The 13,520-nt window shown below is 31.7% G+C and overlaps 3 protein-coding genes, 1 long non-coding RNA gene and 1 pseudogene across 8 annotated transcripts in view; all 5 read right to left on the reverse strand.

Moving 5' to 3' along the window:
* Nucleotides 1-117: 117 nt before the first annotated feature.
* Nucleotides 118-1,055, reverse strand: LOC133802559 (uncharacterized). Its single transcript, XR_009877384.1, has 3 exons — nt 969-1,055; nt 476-545; nt 118-350 (listed from the first exon to the last, which is right to left on the reverse strand). It is a non-coding gene; the product is annotated as an uncharacterized LOC133802559 (long non-coding RNA).
* A 64-nt stretch (nt 1,056-1,119) lies between these two features.
* LOC133800372 (protein CHROMATIN REMODELING 5-like) lies at nt 1,120-4,641 on the reverse strand. The gene is made up of 5 exons (XM_062238331.1): nt 4,627-4,641; nt 4,444-4,511; nt 3,034-3,043; nt 1,412-1,654; nt 1,120-1,278 (listed from the first exon to the last, which is right to left on the reverse strand). The coding sequence occupies exons 1-5, from the start codon at nt 4,639-4,641 to the stop codon at nt 1,120-1,122; spliced, it is 495 nt and encodes a 164-aa protein (XP_062094315.1).
* LOC133800373 (protein MOR1-like) lies at nt 4,160-6,598 on the reverse strand (annotated as a pseudogene).
* Nucleotides 6,599-6,804: 206 nt separating this feature from the next.
* Nucleotides 6,805-9,016, reverse strand: LOC133801346 (isopentenyl-diphosphate Delta-isomerase I, chloroplastic-like). Its single transcript, XM_062239529.1, has 3 exons — nt 8,097-9,016; nt 7,222-7,277; nt 6,805-6,950 (listed from the first exon to the last, which is right to left on the reverse strand). Exons 1-3 carry the CDS (start codon nt 8,333-8,335, stop codon nt 6,820-6,822), a joined length of 426 nt encoding a protein of 141 aa, XP_062095513.1. The 5' UTR covers nt 8,336-9,016; the 3' UTR covers nt 6,805-6,819.
* Nucleotides 9,017-9,568: 552 nt separating this feature from the next.
* LOC133801344 (tropinone reductase homolog At5g06060-like) overlaps nt 9,569-13,520 on the reverse strand; it is a 29,987-nt gene continuing 26,035 nt past the window's right edge. For 2 of the 5 annotated variants that reach the window (XM_062239528.1, XM_062239524.1), the window contains 3 exons: nt 10,936-11,152; nt 10,132-10,244; nt 9,569-9,926 (listed from right to left, as the gene is read on the reverse strand). In XM_062239528.1, coding sequence (XP_062095512.1) covers nt 9,741-9,926; nt 10,132-10,244; nt 10,936-11,152 — 516 coding nt within the window. In that variant the 3' untranslated portion in view covers nt 9,569-9,740. Of the gene's footprint in view, nt 9,927-10,131; nt 10,245-10,935; nt 11,159-11,944; nt 12,847-13,520 lie in introns of those variants that run through there. The other 3 variants (XM_062239523.1, XM_062239526.1, XM_062239525.1) reach the window with 3 other exon arrangements.

Here is a 13,520-nt window from a genome sequence, read left to right on the forward strand (position 1 = left end):
TTTTTTGTGTTATACTACACTTTAGTATAACACATGTGTTATATTAGCTTAGAGAAACATAATTTTTTTTACTTACACAAAACTAGGAAAACAAATATGAAAGTTGAAGCCAAATAAGGTAACATAAATAGATTTTTATTAATTACTCGAATGTAATTACAATATTTAGTCTACTAGTCTAGGTTTAAGAAATCATATTACAACATAATTTATGCCCAATTCAGATTCTTTTATCACTAAATACAAAACAAGAAATGTATACAAAAATTAGTGAAATACATTCTTCCATTCTAAAGACCCCAACTACAAATGTTGTCAAGAATTGCTCCAAAGAAATCATCTCAATATACCTACACATTGTAAAAAAACAGTCTTTTTATTATTAAGAACATAAGACTTAAGCTAGTTTTCACCTGTAAGCATATAAAGTTTAAATTAAATTCGTCAATATCCATATTCAAGAGCCTTTTCTTACTTTCTTCTTCATTCCTCTCTTCTTTAAAAAGTTCCTCTGCTCCAAATCTCAAGATAGCTGAAAGCTCATTCTGCAATTGTGTAATAGAAAATGGCAATTAGAGAAGACATGAGAGAGAAAAATAGTATAGAAACTCTACATTGCATTTTTTTTTAAAACTAAGTTTCCTGCCTAACCCTACAATATTTGGGGACCAGAAAACTATAGCAATTGCAATTGCAACGTAGGTACCCAAGAGGGACTCAACCTTGTGGAAGCAAACCACATGCTTGACCATTGGAGCTACCCCTCTTGGGTTACTCTACATTAAATATTGATGTACAGAGAAAGAGAATTAGGGGCCTCGGAAAGGAGTTGAAGGGTCAGGGGAAAGATTACCACAACTAATCACCCACTGATAATCTACTTTATCATTTTTTAACAGAAAAAAAAAATTGTACATAATCCAACTAATTCAGGAAACTATTTCAAAACACCCCCACAGGAGCCGTACCTTGTCAAAATAACTCCCCTTCTTTGCTTCTTTCTTCTCCAATCTGCCTTCTGCATTCAATTTCTGGATCACCACGTGGTCAAGAGCCTAAATGATACATGTAGAGATGTAAGTAAAACTTCTGAGAGAAAACAAAAGGCATTATTAGACTCTATAAAGCAAACAAATTTCTCAAGAATTTGAAGAGAACATCATCAACCATCTTTTTCTTAGCTCGCTCCAAGATATCTTCCTCAACACTTTTGCTTGTGACAAATCTGTAGATGTTCACAACTTCTTGTTGGCCGATTCTATGAGCTATACTCATTGCCTGAAAATGAACGCATTAATTAAGTAAAACCATTTTCTCTGATTATATTCTGCAATGAAAAAACCCATAAAAAATAACATAAAATACCCAAAAGAAATTAAAAAATTAAAAGGAGATTTCATTTCAATCAAACCTGTAGGTCATTTTGAGGGTTCCAGTCCGAATCAAATATGATAACTGCATCTGCTGTTGCAAGGTTGATACCTAGGCCACCTGCCCGAGTTGAAAGAAGGAAGCATAAATCATCACTACCAGGTGCATTAAAATGATCCATTGCTTGCTGACGCAGTTCAGCCTTAGTGCTGCCATCTATCCTTTGAAATTGAAACCCTCTATGTGACATATATTCTGCTAATATATCCAACATTCTTACCATCTGCAATAAATCAGTATTATTAATTTAACCATCAGCAAATACTTATCTGGGCATTGAGTACTACAATATACTGCGAAGACATAATCACAGTCTTAGATAGATAACTCCCATACTACAATAGTAAAGATACAGGAACACTGAAAATCGGCAACATGCCTTTTATTTATCTAGATATATTGGCATTATAATTTTCTTCAGTATGAAAGAAAACTAACATGGTCATCAAAATGAAGATAACAATTAAAAGAGCGTAGAATAACAATTCTCGCCTTTTCAAAATAAGTAAAGAAATAAATCACAACTCTCACAAAGTAACCCAAGGAACCAAAAAACCATACACTCAGTAACCCAAGGAACCATATACATGACAAAGTCATAGCATCAAGAAACATAATTCCAGATACTGTTCTAACATAACAAGTTAACTACAAGTTAAGTTTTGTTAATTTTGACAAAAGAGCATAGAACTGGACATAAAGTGAGGAACACATAATTCATAGAGAGACATAAGCATGTTGGTGTAACATGCCAATTGAAAAAAGATATGCCATTATTACAAAATAACAGAAGAACAATGTTGCTAATACTTGGAACGTTGGTACATCAAAAAATTATGGCTTTAATATTAACGTTACAAGCATTTTGGCTTGCTTAGATACAGAGTGCCCTATGACTACGAGAGACTACAATTCCTAGAATATAGTAAGAAAAATGGTAAAAGTAAACAAAGAATTATATCCAAATGAAAAACAAAACAGACGTTTAACCACAACAAGTGTTGCACTCTAATCAAGCTTCATAGCTTTAAGCAACCTCTCAAAAGACATATCAAGCACAATAGCATCTTAAACAAACCTGGGAAAAAATTAAAACACAATGCTTTGTCTCATGCAACCTAACAAGCAGCTTATCGAGTATAACTAACTTCCCACTGCTCAAAATAATTCTCTCAAGTTTACTGCTATCATTGGTTCTTGAGTCGCCACCATAACCATGGTTTGCACTCTCAAACAGGAAGGGGTGATTGCAGCACTTCTTCAACTCAACCACAATATTTAAAAGTGAAACTTGAAAATAATTATTACACAAATGTTTCAGCAATTGCTTAATACGAAAACTAGAACCACACTATGATGTTGATATAGAATGGTGAATTTTTATTCATGGTAAACTTATGTGTAATAACATATCAAATTTCCAGTAGACACTAACAGAACATGGACACTAGAATCACAATACTGGCGTTGCTAAAGAATATTAATTTATTAAAACAAAAAACTCTAGAAAGAAAAATCTCTTCCACCAATATTAATTTGGCATTTCCATGGAAGCATTATGTTATACATAAGAAGTTACAAAGACACCCATAAAATATGTACATTAAATTCCCTGTCAAAGCAAATTCAATAATAAAACCAAAATCAATTGAAAACCAACAGGATAGAATAAATCAAGAAGAGGAGTTCCAGAAGTAAAGAAAGGCAAATGATGGATAGTGGATGCGTTGAAATAGTCTAGTATATACAAAGTAGAAGAATGAAGGAAGCATGATGTTCGTAATGAATTGAACAGTAGCTCTTAAGAGTGTTTTGGAGTGAATTCCACCACCACTTGTGGCTAAAAATGATCAAACTAGCAAAAGAAGCAATTGGGCAAGAGCTGCTTGTGCTTTTTCCCTATATTCAAAGTCACCCTGTCTCGTATCATATACATCATTGGGGCTGGTTCAATAGTCCAGCTTTTAACGGATCATGCCTTTATATTTTGGCCAAAAGTCAACTTTTCTTTAAAGAAACATCAGCTTGTATTAATGCTAAAATAATACAAGAGTAAAGTGAGTGAGAAAACACCCAGATCATCAAACAAGCAAAAGTATAAAGCAGGCAAGTGAAGCACCTGACATAACAAGAGTACATAAGCAAAATACCCATTTTCCATATGTATATATATACATATAAATCTATATATTGTTTATTTTATTTCAGGAAATCAAATAATCAATAAAGCAATGGTTTTCAAGAATTTATCCACCTCCCTTTTTCTATATTTCCATAATCTCCTTTCTAGATTATTATCAGTCACAATATAAGCTGTAATTGTACAACTATGTTATGCATTTTCTTGTTTATAATAACAAAATTTTATTGAAGAATTCAAATAAGAAGAACATCTGGGAATTGAAGCTAATTCAGAGAATGATTATGACAACTAAAATGTAATAAAATCCAAGAGAAGACAGAAGAGTCAACAACATTGTAAGAATAAAAAAGAATAGTACTTGAAACAGGAGTAGTTTAGAAATATATTATTAAAATGATATCTAGACACCAGATGAAATTGATGATGGTTCCACTATAACAGCTAACAAAACAGTTGCCCAACATCAAAATTTTAGCATATCTAGAAACTGTAGCTGCTTCAACCTCTCCACACATAATTAAAGATGCCAAAAATTATCAAATAGAACATAAGAAATTCAAATTTAATAATTCAATATTTCTGCAAATTTAAACATTAATGGAATTACTAAGCACAGAGTTTAAACCCGTCCAACAGCTAAAAGATTTGGTATATGTGCTCATAATCACAATTGGTGGAGGGAGAAGAACAAAAATTATTCCCATACTTCCCACTTCCCAGGCACCATAATCAGCTCTAAACATAAAACTCCAAACAAGCTGGACTGTTTTGTTAAATGGGTAATCACATGCATGTATAGCAAATTAACAACAATGCAGAACACACAAAATCTTATATGTCTGTGTTAGTGAAAAAGAGAAATTATTTACCACAACTCTTCCACACTGTTCTGTAATGGAGTACCAGTAATCAACAACTTGTTCTTGGTGCTAAATTCCTGTCAATCACAGCACTAGCAAATGGTAACAAACTAAACTTGAAAAGGAAAGATAAAATGGGCAGTTGTAAATGCTGAATTAAAGAACTACAGCGTAGGATAAAGATATACTTGCCTTCCACAATGTCATCTAGACTTAAGCACCCAGCTGTATGCATTGCCTGAAGACTTTGATTTAGTGCCTCAGTAGAGGCAGGTTTTTTCTCTTTCAATTTTTCCTTTATAAAAAAAAATAAGAGAGAGAGAGAGATAAATCAAAGGAGTTAGATAAATGCAATAAACCAATATCCCTTCTTCAATCTTTATTAAATTATTTCTAAGAAAAATCTGAGATAAACCAGATCAAAATATATATTAAAAGTAAAATTGAATAAAAAAATCACTTTATATACAAATCAAAGCTACGATCAACATCATTTGAACTTCTAAAAAAGAATCTACTCGTATGACTAAGTGCACTTTTATTAATAAGAAAAATTAATGTACAAGTCAAAATCCAAAAAAAAATACCACCATGCTCAGTTGTAAGTAACTGGAAAAAAGTAAATGAACACTTGAACAGCTTGGTTACATTCAAACAGTCTGTTTGCATTTTAAGTTGATATAATATTATTTTTTTAGCTAGCAAAAAATGAACATACCAGCAAAACTGGCAATAGGAAGCGTGAAATTGCAGAGAAATTAGTTCTTAAACCCTGAGCAAGATTGCCAATAGCTTGAATTGCCTCGACTACTACAGTGATATTAACATCTCTTATGAGCTGTACAGAAAAAGAATTAAATGATTTTTATTCATCAACTCAAAAAGCAAGTATAAACTTATAACAGAAGTAAGAATATAAAGCATGAAGTTAAAACTTAATGGAGCAGATTGAACACTTAACTATGAAATATTAAAAAGATCCTAGGCAATAGATAGAGGTATAAACGATGCAAACGAAATACCCAAACATAAAAAGACAATGTACCTTTTTTAGTGTCCGACAGATTTCTGAGAAATCACCGGGTGCTATTCTTTTTGTTGAAGCAAGCTTGGTTAGCTCTGCAACAGCCTCTTTCCGTTTTGACCACTTGGTTGCTTTCTGTGACATAAGGCACAAGATGTTAATAGTAGTACAGGAACATCAAAACCAAATATTCCTAAATTAAATCACTACAACCAAAAAAAAAACTGAACTAGTTTGACGGAGAGAAGAAAGAAGATTGACCACTCCATCCCAAAATCCAGACTTCTCCAAAGGAGCCAATATATCAACAGGATCAACGAGCTCATACTCATCTATTTCCTGAGGAGCTGTTAATTAAAATATGTTAAACTATGCATAAACAGGAGAGCTAAATAACCAACATCTCTGCAGTGAAAAAACTAATAAAATATAACACTAAAGTGTCAAACTCCTACAATGGTAATCACTTGTTACCCGCTGATAGAACACGTACTTGTCGTCATTTAATATCAACCAAGAAAAATAATAATCTAATAGACTATGTGTATTACACACCATTAGGTGTAGATTCCTTAGATGGGCTAGCACCCACAACTTCAGATACAACCTCCTTTTCTGGCTCCTTGTCTTGCTCAGACCTGAAGACATCAATACCAACTAGGTTAAGAAAAATAAAAACAGCAAGCAGGTCAAACAACTAATGAAAAAAATGAATTTTCACCTTATTTTGCGACATGGCCTAGCTGCCCCTGTTACATTTCACCAGCTCGGCTTCCAATTATTTTTTCTTCAAAAAATAAAAAATAATAAATAAGTCATTACTTCCAAGGATCAGGGAGCAACAAAAAATTCCATACGCAAAGCCGTACATGTAAGAAGTTATCATACCATTGTATCCCTCATTTTCTCAAATAATATTGATTTTACAGGGTCCTTTCCAATCCATCGACAAAGCTCAAGAGTAAGTCCTTTAGAAAATGCACGAACATTTTGATCTTGATGGTCAAATAGCTCAGGCAACGTCTTTAATATCCTCTTTGGAGGGACAAATTTTGCTCCAAACTCACTATCAAACCAAACATGCAGATTAGATAAAGAAGTACAAGAAACATTTCCCACAAAGAAAAGATATGTAGACATGGTCATGAGTGCATGAAATTTCAGGAATATAGAAAACTAAAATGGGAAATAGAATATGACACAATTATTCAATTTATGCCCTCCTAATAGATCTAGATCTTGACTTGGTTCCTCACATGACACTTATTACTATAAATGTAAGCACCTAGGAGGGCAGTTCAAACAGTCAGGTCTGTTGTTTGCTCCCACAAGATCTAAGTTTCGGGTACCTAATTGGCAAATCATATAGCTTGATGTCCCTCAAATATTGTAAGCAATACCTGAAGAAGCAACTCGTATTTCGAGTTGAACAAAAACACACTGAAAGCCTTGTGCAGCAAATTTTCCTTTTCAATCTTTTCCATCAAGTGACCTACAGAGTACAAAAGCATTAGCAAACCACAGAGGTCCAGCTGATCCAACAAAATGAACATGATCTATATACAAAGTATATGATTTGAAAATGTAGTAGAATGCCCAAAACATGAATAAACAGTTCATTTCCATAACGTGAAGGTATCCAAAATCAAAATAGGGTATAAGATTTAGGAAGGATAGAAATCCTTGGAGTATGCAAAATGCAAAGTACCATAAAGACATGACATAATACCCAAAAAGAATTGTGTAGATCAAATTTTACTTACAATTATATTTTGTATCATGACCAACAACCCGGTCGTTCTCATCCACTAGAATGCATCTATAGAAAGTTCACATGAAGAAACATAATCAGCTCCAGTACAACACAAAGAAAGATATGTAGATCTAAATGCAAAATTTGCATTCAGATTTTGAATGTTCTCCAATCTCAAAACCACATGAATATTTGGCTCAAAATAGACCTCAACTCATTTTATTATAGTTAATACTCAATTAAAGTATCACCTCAATCACTGAATTTTCATTTCTTACCAAAAACAAACAACAAAGAAATGAAACCCAAGTCTTCATTTTTTCATACTTTGAACAGCCAAAGAGAGCAAGAAAAGGAATATTATAATATCAAGAACAATAAGAGATCAAAGAAATGAAAAAAAAATCCAATAATTCACTTTTCTGTCCAAAAACAAACAAACACAATACATATCTGTAGATATAAGATTTAAAATCAATATCTTGATGCTTTCTAACAACAACAATTGTTCAGTTCGGTTGGCTGAAATTTTAAAGGGGATACTGGTAATAGCAATGTTGTAGCACCAAAAAAAATTAAGCAAACACAATATAAAACAAATCATGGTAATGAAGCAAGATTAAGGAAGAAAATTAAGCCCCATGATATATATACTTCGTTACCTCAACAGTGAAAAAAAAAGAAGAAGAAGAACATCAAACAAACAAAGTACAATAATTGAAATAAAACAATGAAGAACAAAAAATTAATAAACCCACGAAGTATATAACCCAAAAAATCAATAATACAATTTTTCCTATTCAAAATCCAAGCAACCAAACAAAGCACACCAGAAGACAAACAAAAAAGAAGACGAAATGGGAAAAAGGGTAATCAGAAACGCACTCGTCCTCAAACATAAGGCATCTCTGGACAGCGTCCATTCCAGCGTCGGAAGAGTCTCCCATGGTGGGATTGGAAGCTTTAGAAGAAAGAGAGACCCTAGCAATGAGAGGAGAAAGGGGCTTTGGAATGGAAGAAGGGATTCGGAGAAAAGGGTTATGAGAAAACCTAGAAGAAGAGGTAAAGAGATGGGCTCTGGGGGCAAAGTAGAGCTTGGCACTTGTATTTAGAAGGTGGGACATTGTCGCACTCGCATGTGATCTCCGCCATTGTTGAATCGTGTAATATTATTATTATATATTAATATTAATCTTTCACCCACCAACATAACGAGAGAGAGAGAGATCTTTACCTGCACCAACAAGTCTCCGAGTCCACGTCGTCGAGCCTCCGGCAGTCCCGCTGAGCCTCTGTCAGCCCCGTCGACCTCCACCGTGGTTGAAGCCTCCTATATCTCCTCGCCGTCGTAGTTGAGGGAACAAGAGAGAGAGAGAGAAGGAGAGGGATCCGGGAAGAGTGAGTGAGGAGACCGGCTTAGAGACAGGGTTTTTAGATTAGAGGAAAAAAAACGAGAGCTTTGGGTTTAGGTCTAGAGAATAGAACGGGAAGAGGGAAAAGGAAAGTATAGCAATTTCCTAACCCGCTTTTTTTTTTAACTATTTATTATTTACCGCTTTTATTTTTACATTAGATAGTATAACACTTTTTTAATAAACTTATATTTATGTGTTATGGAATGAGGTATTTGGTGTAGTGATGGATGACTGTAATAATTTTATGATTTGTGTTTGAAATTTGGATAAGTGTAAGATTTGGGTTATTAAGTACTAACTTATAGAAGTAACTATTAAGACATGATTTTCTTTATTTTATATTGAATTATTAATTTTGAAAAACTTAATAGATTTTTTTTTAAATTAATAGGTTATAACCCAACCCAACCCAACCCTTAATGTAACTAGTAGGGTTGGGTTATACATTAAAAATATTTTGAATGAAATATAATTCTTTAGGCTGATATAATTGGGTTTGGTCATTCAAATACCCTCAACTCGGCCAACCCAACCCATGTGCAACCTTAACCACAAACACTCCTATACATATAAACATGTTTGTTGGTAGTCGAAATCGTCCGAGGTGCGCAATTATATATTTGAAGGGGAAAACAAATAAGTTACTATGAAATCGTAAAAATTTGCATCAATCTAAATCTGCAGATGTATCACCACATGAGTGATGCCAAGAAGATTTAACCGCCAACTTTATATTAACCTGTAATAGAGATGGAATATCTATCATAACTTATTCCCATCTCATTCATAACAGTCAAAGTTTCATCATTCAAAGAATCTTGATCATGAAAACAAGACTTAAAAACAATAAAATTCTTTTACAATGATAAGTTATCCAAAAGGAATGTCACACATGCATTGCAATAATTAACAATACAAAGTTAATTAGTACAAATCTTCCAATTAAAATGAGAATAGTGATTTTTATAACAGTTTACTTGACGATATTGTATATAAAATAGCATATAATAAGTAGCACAAGTTCTCATGGACATTATTTTCAAGCATATATAAGTACTAACAAATTTATTTAGTTTAGAGAGTTTTCATATATGTATGTCTCATTTGCTAGTGTTTAATTAGTTGGAGATGGTATCGGAAAGCCGCTCACAGTAAATCCACCATCAACATAAAGAACTTGGCCAGTGACATATGAAGCAGCAGGTAGACAAAGAAAAGCCACCACAGAAGAAATGTCTTTAGGCTCTCCCACACGTCCCATTGGAGTTCGATCAATTAGTTGACCCACATACCCATTTCCCTTTTTCAATTAATATGATAACATTATGAGAAAACATGAGTATGCAAAAAATATCATATTACATAAGCATTTGGACCCAGCATAAAAACCTAGTGGAGCTTACTATATTGAGATATATATAGATAATTTTGATGAATATATAATATAATAAATAAAACAAAATCTAAAAGAAAAAGGTAAGAGTGAAGTGAGTACTGCACCATACCGAATCACTCTCCGACAAGCTGGTTCTAATAAATCCTGGAGCAACTGTGTTTGCACGAATGTTGTCCTTAGCCCATTCACAGGCCAAATTTTTTGTCATTTGGTTCATTGCTCCTGTATATGACAAACTACTTAAAAAAATGATAGTACTGAAACAATATAAAGGATTTATAATATCTAACAATTACATAAAAAGTTTATATCATATATAAAAAGAAAAGCAATTCGAGCATTGTATCAAATTCAGTATCACTGTCACCTAATAACTATCAAACATAGCCAATTATTAATTTATGTGTATCAAATTTTTTTATAATTACATGCATATGTTGCATTTAAACAATAGTGACAGTTATTAAACAAAAATTATATATAAAAATATATGGACCAAATACTTAATACATAAATTTTTAACAATGAATAATGGTAATGTAAGTTTTAACCATTCGATTTTATTAATTATTCAATATTATGTATATGGTTGTGATCAATTTGGTAGTAAGTAAAAGAAAGATTTATACAAAGTGCTGATTTCAACATCTAAAAATAAAGATAATATATCATATATATTTTTGAAATATATAGTCACTATACAAAATATAACTATTAAAAACTCTCCATATGTATATATTGATCTGTTTGGATAATTCAAGTTTCATTATCTTTTGTTTTGAATTGTACTAACTATATACTTGTATTAGAAACAATAAGAAGTAAATGGTAGACATATTTTCGTTAAGGTACAAATTCAACTTGGAATAATTTCTTACTATACATCAATATTTATATATATATATACATATACCTTTTGTTGCAGCATAGATAGTACAACCTGGAAAAGCTGTAGCTCCAGAAATAGAAGAAATGAAGATAATGCTTCCATTTCCAGAAGTTTTGAAAAGAGGATAACTCAGTTGTGAAAAATGGAAAGCAGACTCAAAGTTCGTTCCCATTTGAATTGAAGTATCTTCAGCAGTGAACTCTGTGGGATTCTTTGTTATTATTGTCCCAGCATTATTTACCTGAATCTTATATGATAATTAATATGATGAAATACTCACTTGCAAAGTTGAATTATATCAATCTCAAAATATAGTATTAAATCAAATTTAATATGAAGTCTTGACTATATTAGTGAAACACCCTTATTAGCAAAGAATGACCAAGTGTAAAAAACAATTTAATTATTTCACTTAAAATAAAAATAAAATATTGTCCATAGTGTTTGACATAATAATTTTGATAGTTTTTCTAAATAAAACAAAAAAATAAGATAAATAGTTTAAAATATGGTATTTTTCATATTTATGGGACTTTTAAGGTTGTTTTACAAAAATGTGGACATTTAATTTTTCTACTTTTTTATTTGAAAGTTCATATTTATTGGATTTTTTCCCATAAATTTGAAAAATATATATATATATATAATTATGCCACATTTTTTATCATAATTATATTTTCTTTAATTTTGAAGGTAATTTTATTTTATTTTTTCATTTTTTCCTTTAATTTTTAATTATTTTTTCAGTTTTTTTTTTCCTTACTTATTTTTTCTTCCATTCTTTTATATTTTTTTTCTACCAATTTTTTCCTTCATCCTTTTTTTTCTTTCCATTCTTCTTCTTCTTCTTCTTCATTTATTCATATTTTTCAGTTTTCTTTCCTTTTTTTTTCATTTTTTTCCAACTATTTTTTCTTTATTTTTGTATTTATTTTTTTATCCTTCCATTTTTTTTCACACATATGAGCTTTTTTTTTCTTCTTCCATTTTTTCCTTTTTTTCAAACCAATTTTTTCATTCATATTTTTTTACTTTCCATTTTCCATTATTTTTGTTCTTCTTTTCATTTTTATTCAATTCATCTGTTTTTTTCATTCATCATTTGTTTTGTTTTTTTTTTCATATTTTTTTAGTTTTCTTTCCTCTGTTTTTTTTCATTTATTTTTTGTACTTATTATTTTCCCATTCCATTTTTTTTCCTTTTTTCACACATATGTTTTAACATTACATAATTATTAAACTATTTTTTTATTTATTATCTTTTATTATTGTAATTTTTTTTATAGTTTTTTTCACTATATGTAAAAAAAAAATCAAATCAATTTTTTCAGCATTTTCTTTTTACTATAACCCTTATAGCAACATCAAATTTGGAAAGAAAACTAATAAAAATTTGAAAACATGAATGTGTAACCAGTTTCCCTGACAGGAATATTTAAATCTAGAAAAAAAATTATATGAAAATGTGAATGGGTAACCAGTTAACCTAGGGGCAACATCCAAATTAGGAACGAAAAAAATAGATATGAAGACGTGAATGGGTAATCAGTTATTGTAATGCCCTGGTTACTCCAAGATCGTTATTGTGGACTTTAAACAGTGCTTTAACTCGCTAAACAAGTCATTTGGTTATAAACGTGCATCTAGGTGTTATTAATAGGCTAAGGTGAAAAATTGTAATCAAAAGGAATTGATATATTTTAATCAAAACATAAAATTGTACATGGGCCCATAAAAACGTTTACAAGTTATTTACAATCCAAAATGGTCGTTACAGTATAAAAATTACAACCTGCCGACCTAAGCGTCAAAAATAGGGTTAACCCCTAGTTCCCCTGAGAAACACTTTGGTTGTGGTGGTCAAGCGGCCGCATATGTACACATCGCCACCTAAGCTCTCCTCTCAAGGATTGGTGAGCTTTTCTTTCCCTTTACCTATACCACATAACACCCGTGAGTCAAGGCTCAGCTAGAAAACTTATTACTGCATGTATGTAATATCAATGAATGATTATGGTAATCATTCTGGGGCTTGCATCCCAATCAGACAAGTGACTAATAAGTCAAGAACTTGAACCAGATAAGTAACTAATAAGTCGCGAACATAAACCAGATAAGTAACTAATAAGTCACGAACTTGGGTTCCGCACCCTAAGCCATGTGACATTACGGTCACCTGAGCCCTTTTGGCTTTGACTCTAAGTAACTAGCCTTTAGACTAGACGAGCTCTTTTGTTTTCATTGAACTTAAGGTCAGTCAAGCATTTCATACTTATGTTGAAAATGCTTATTGTTGACGCCATTTTTCGTCAACAGTGAAAGAAGAGCACGAAAACAATAATCAGTTATGGCCAAATGAAATTCGACAAAATACACGAGATCTTTTACGTGGTTCAGCAGTTAAATCTGCCTAGTCCACGAGACTTTGTTATTAAATTTGAGATGATCTCTAAAAATTCTTCAAGGATGAATTCTCCAGAGTTTTCCCTCAAGATCACAAAAAATTATGTCCTTTACAATGGTGCATGACCTCTCTATTTATAGAGAAGATTTCAGAATACTATCCCACATAATTTGGGTAGTTATTCTGTATATGCAAATAAATTAAA

Source organism: Humulus lupulus, chromosome 9 (assembly GCF_963169125.1).
Source record: "Humulus lupulus chromosome 9, drHumLupu1.1, whole genome shotgun sequence".
NCBI lineage: Eukaryota > Viridiplantae > Streptophyta > Magnoliopsida > Rosales > Cannabaceae > Humulus > Humulus lupulus.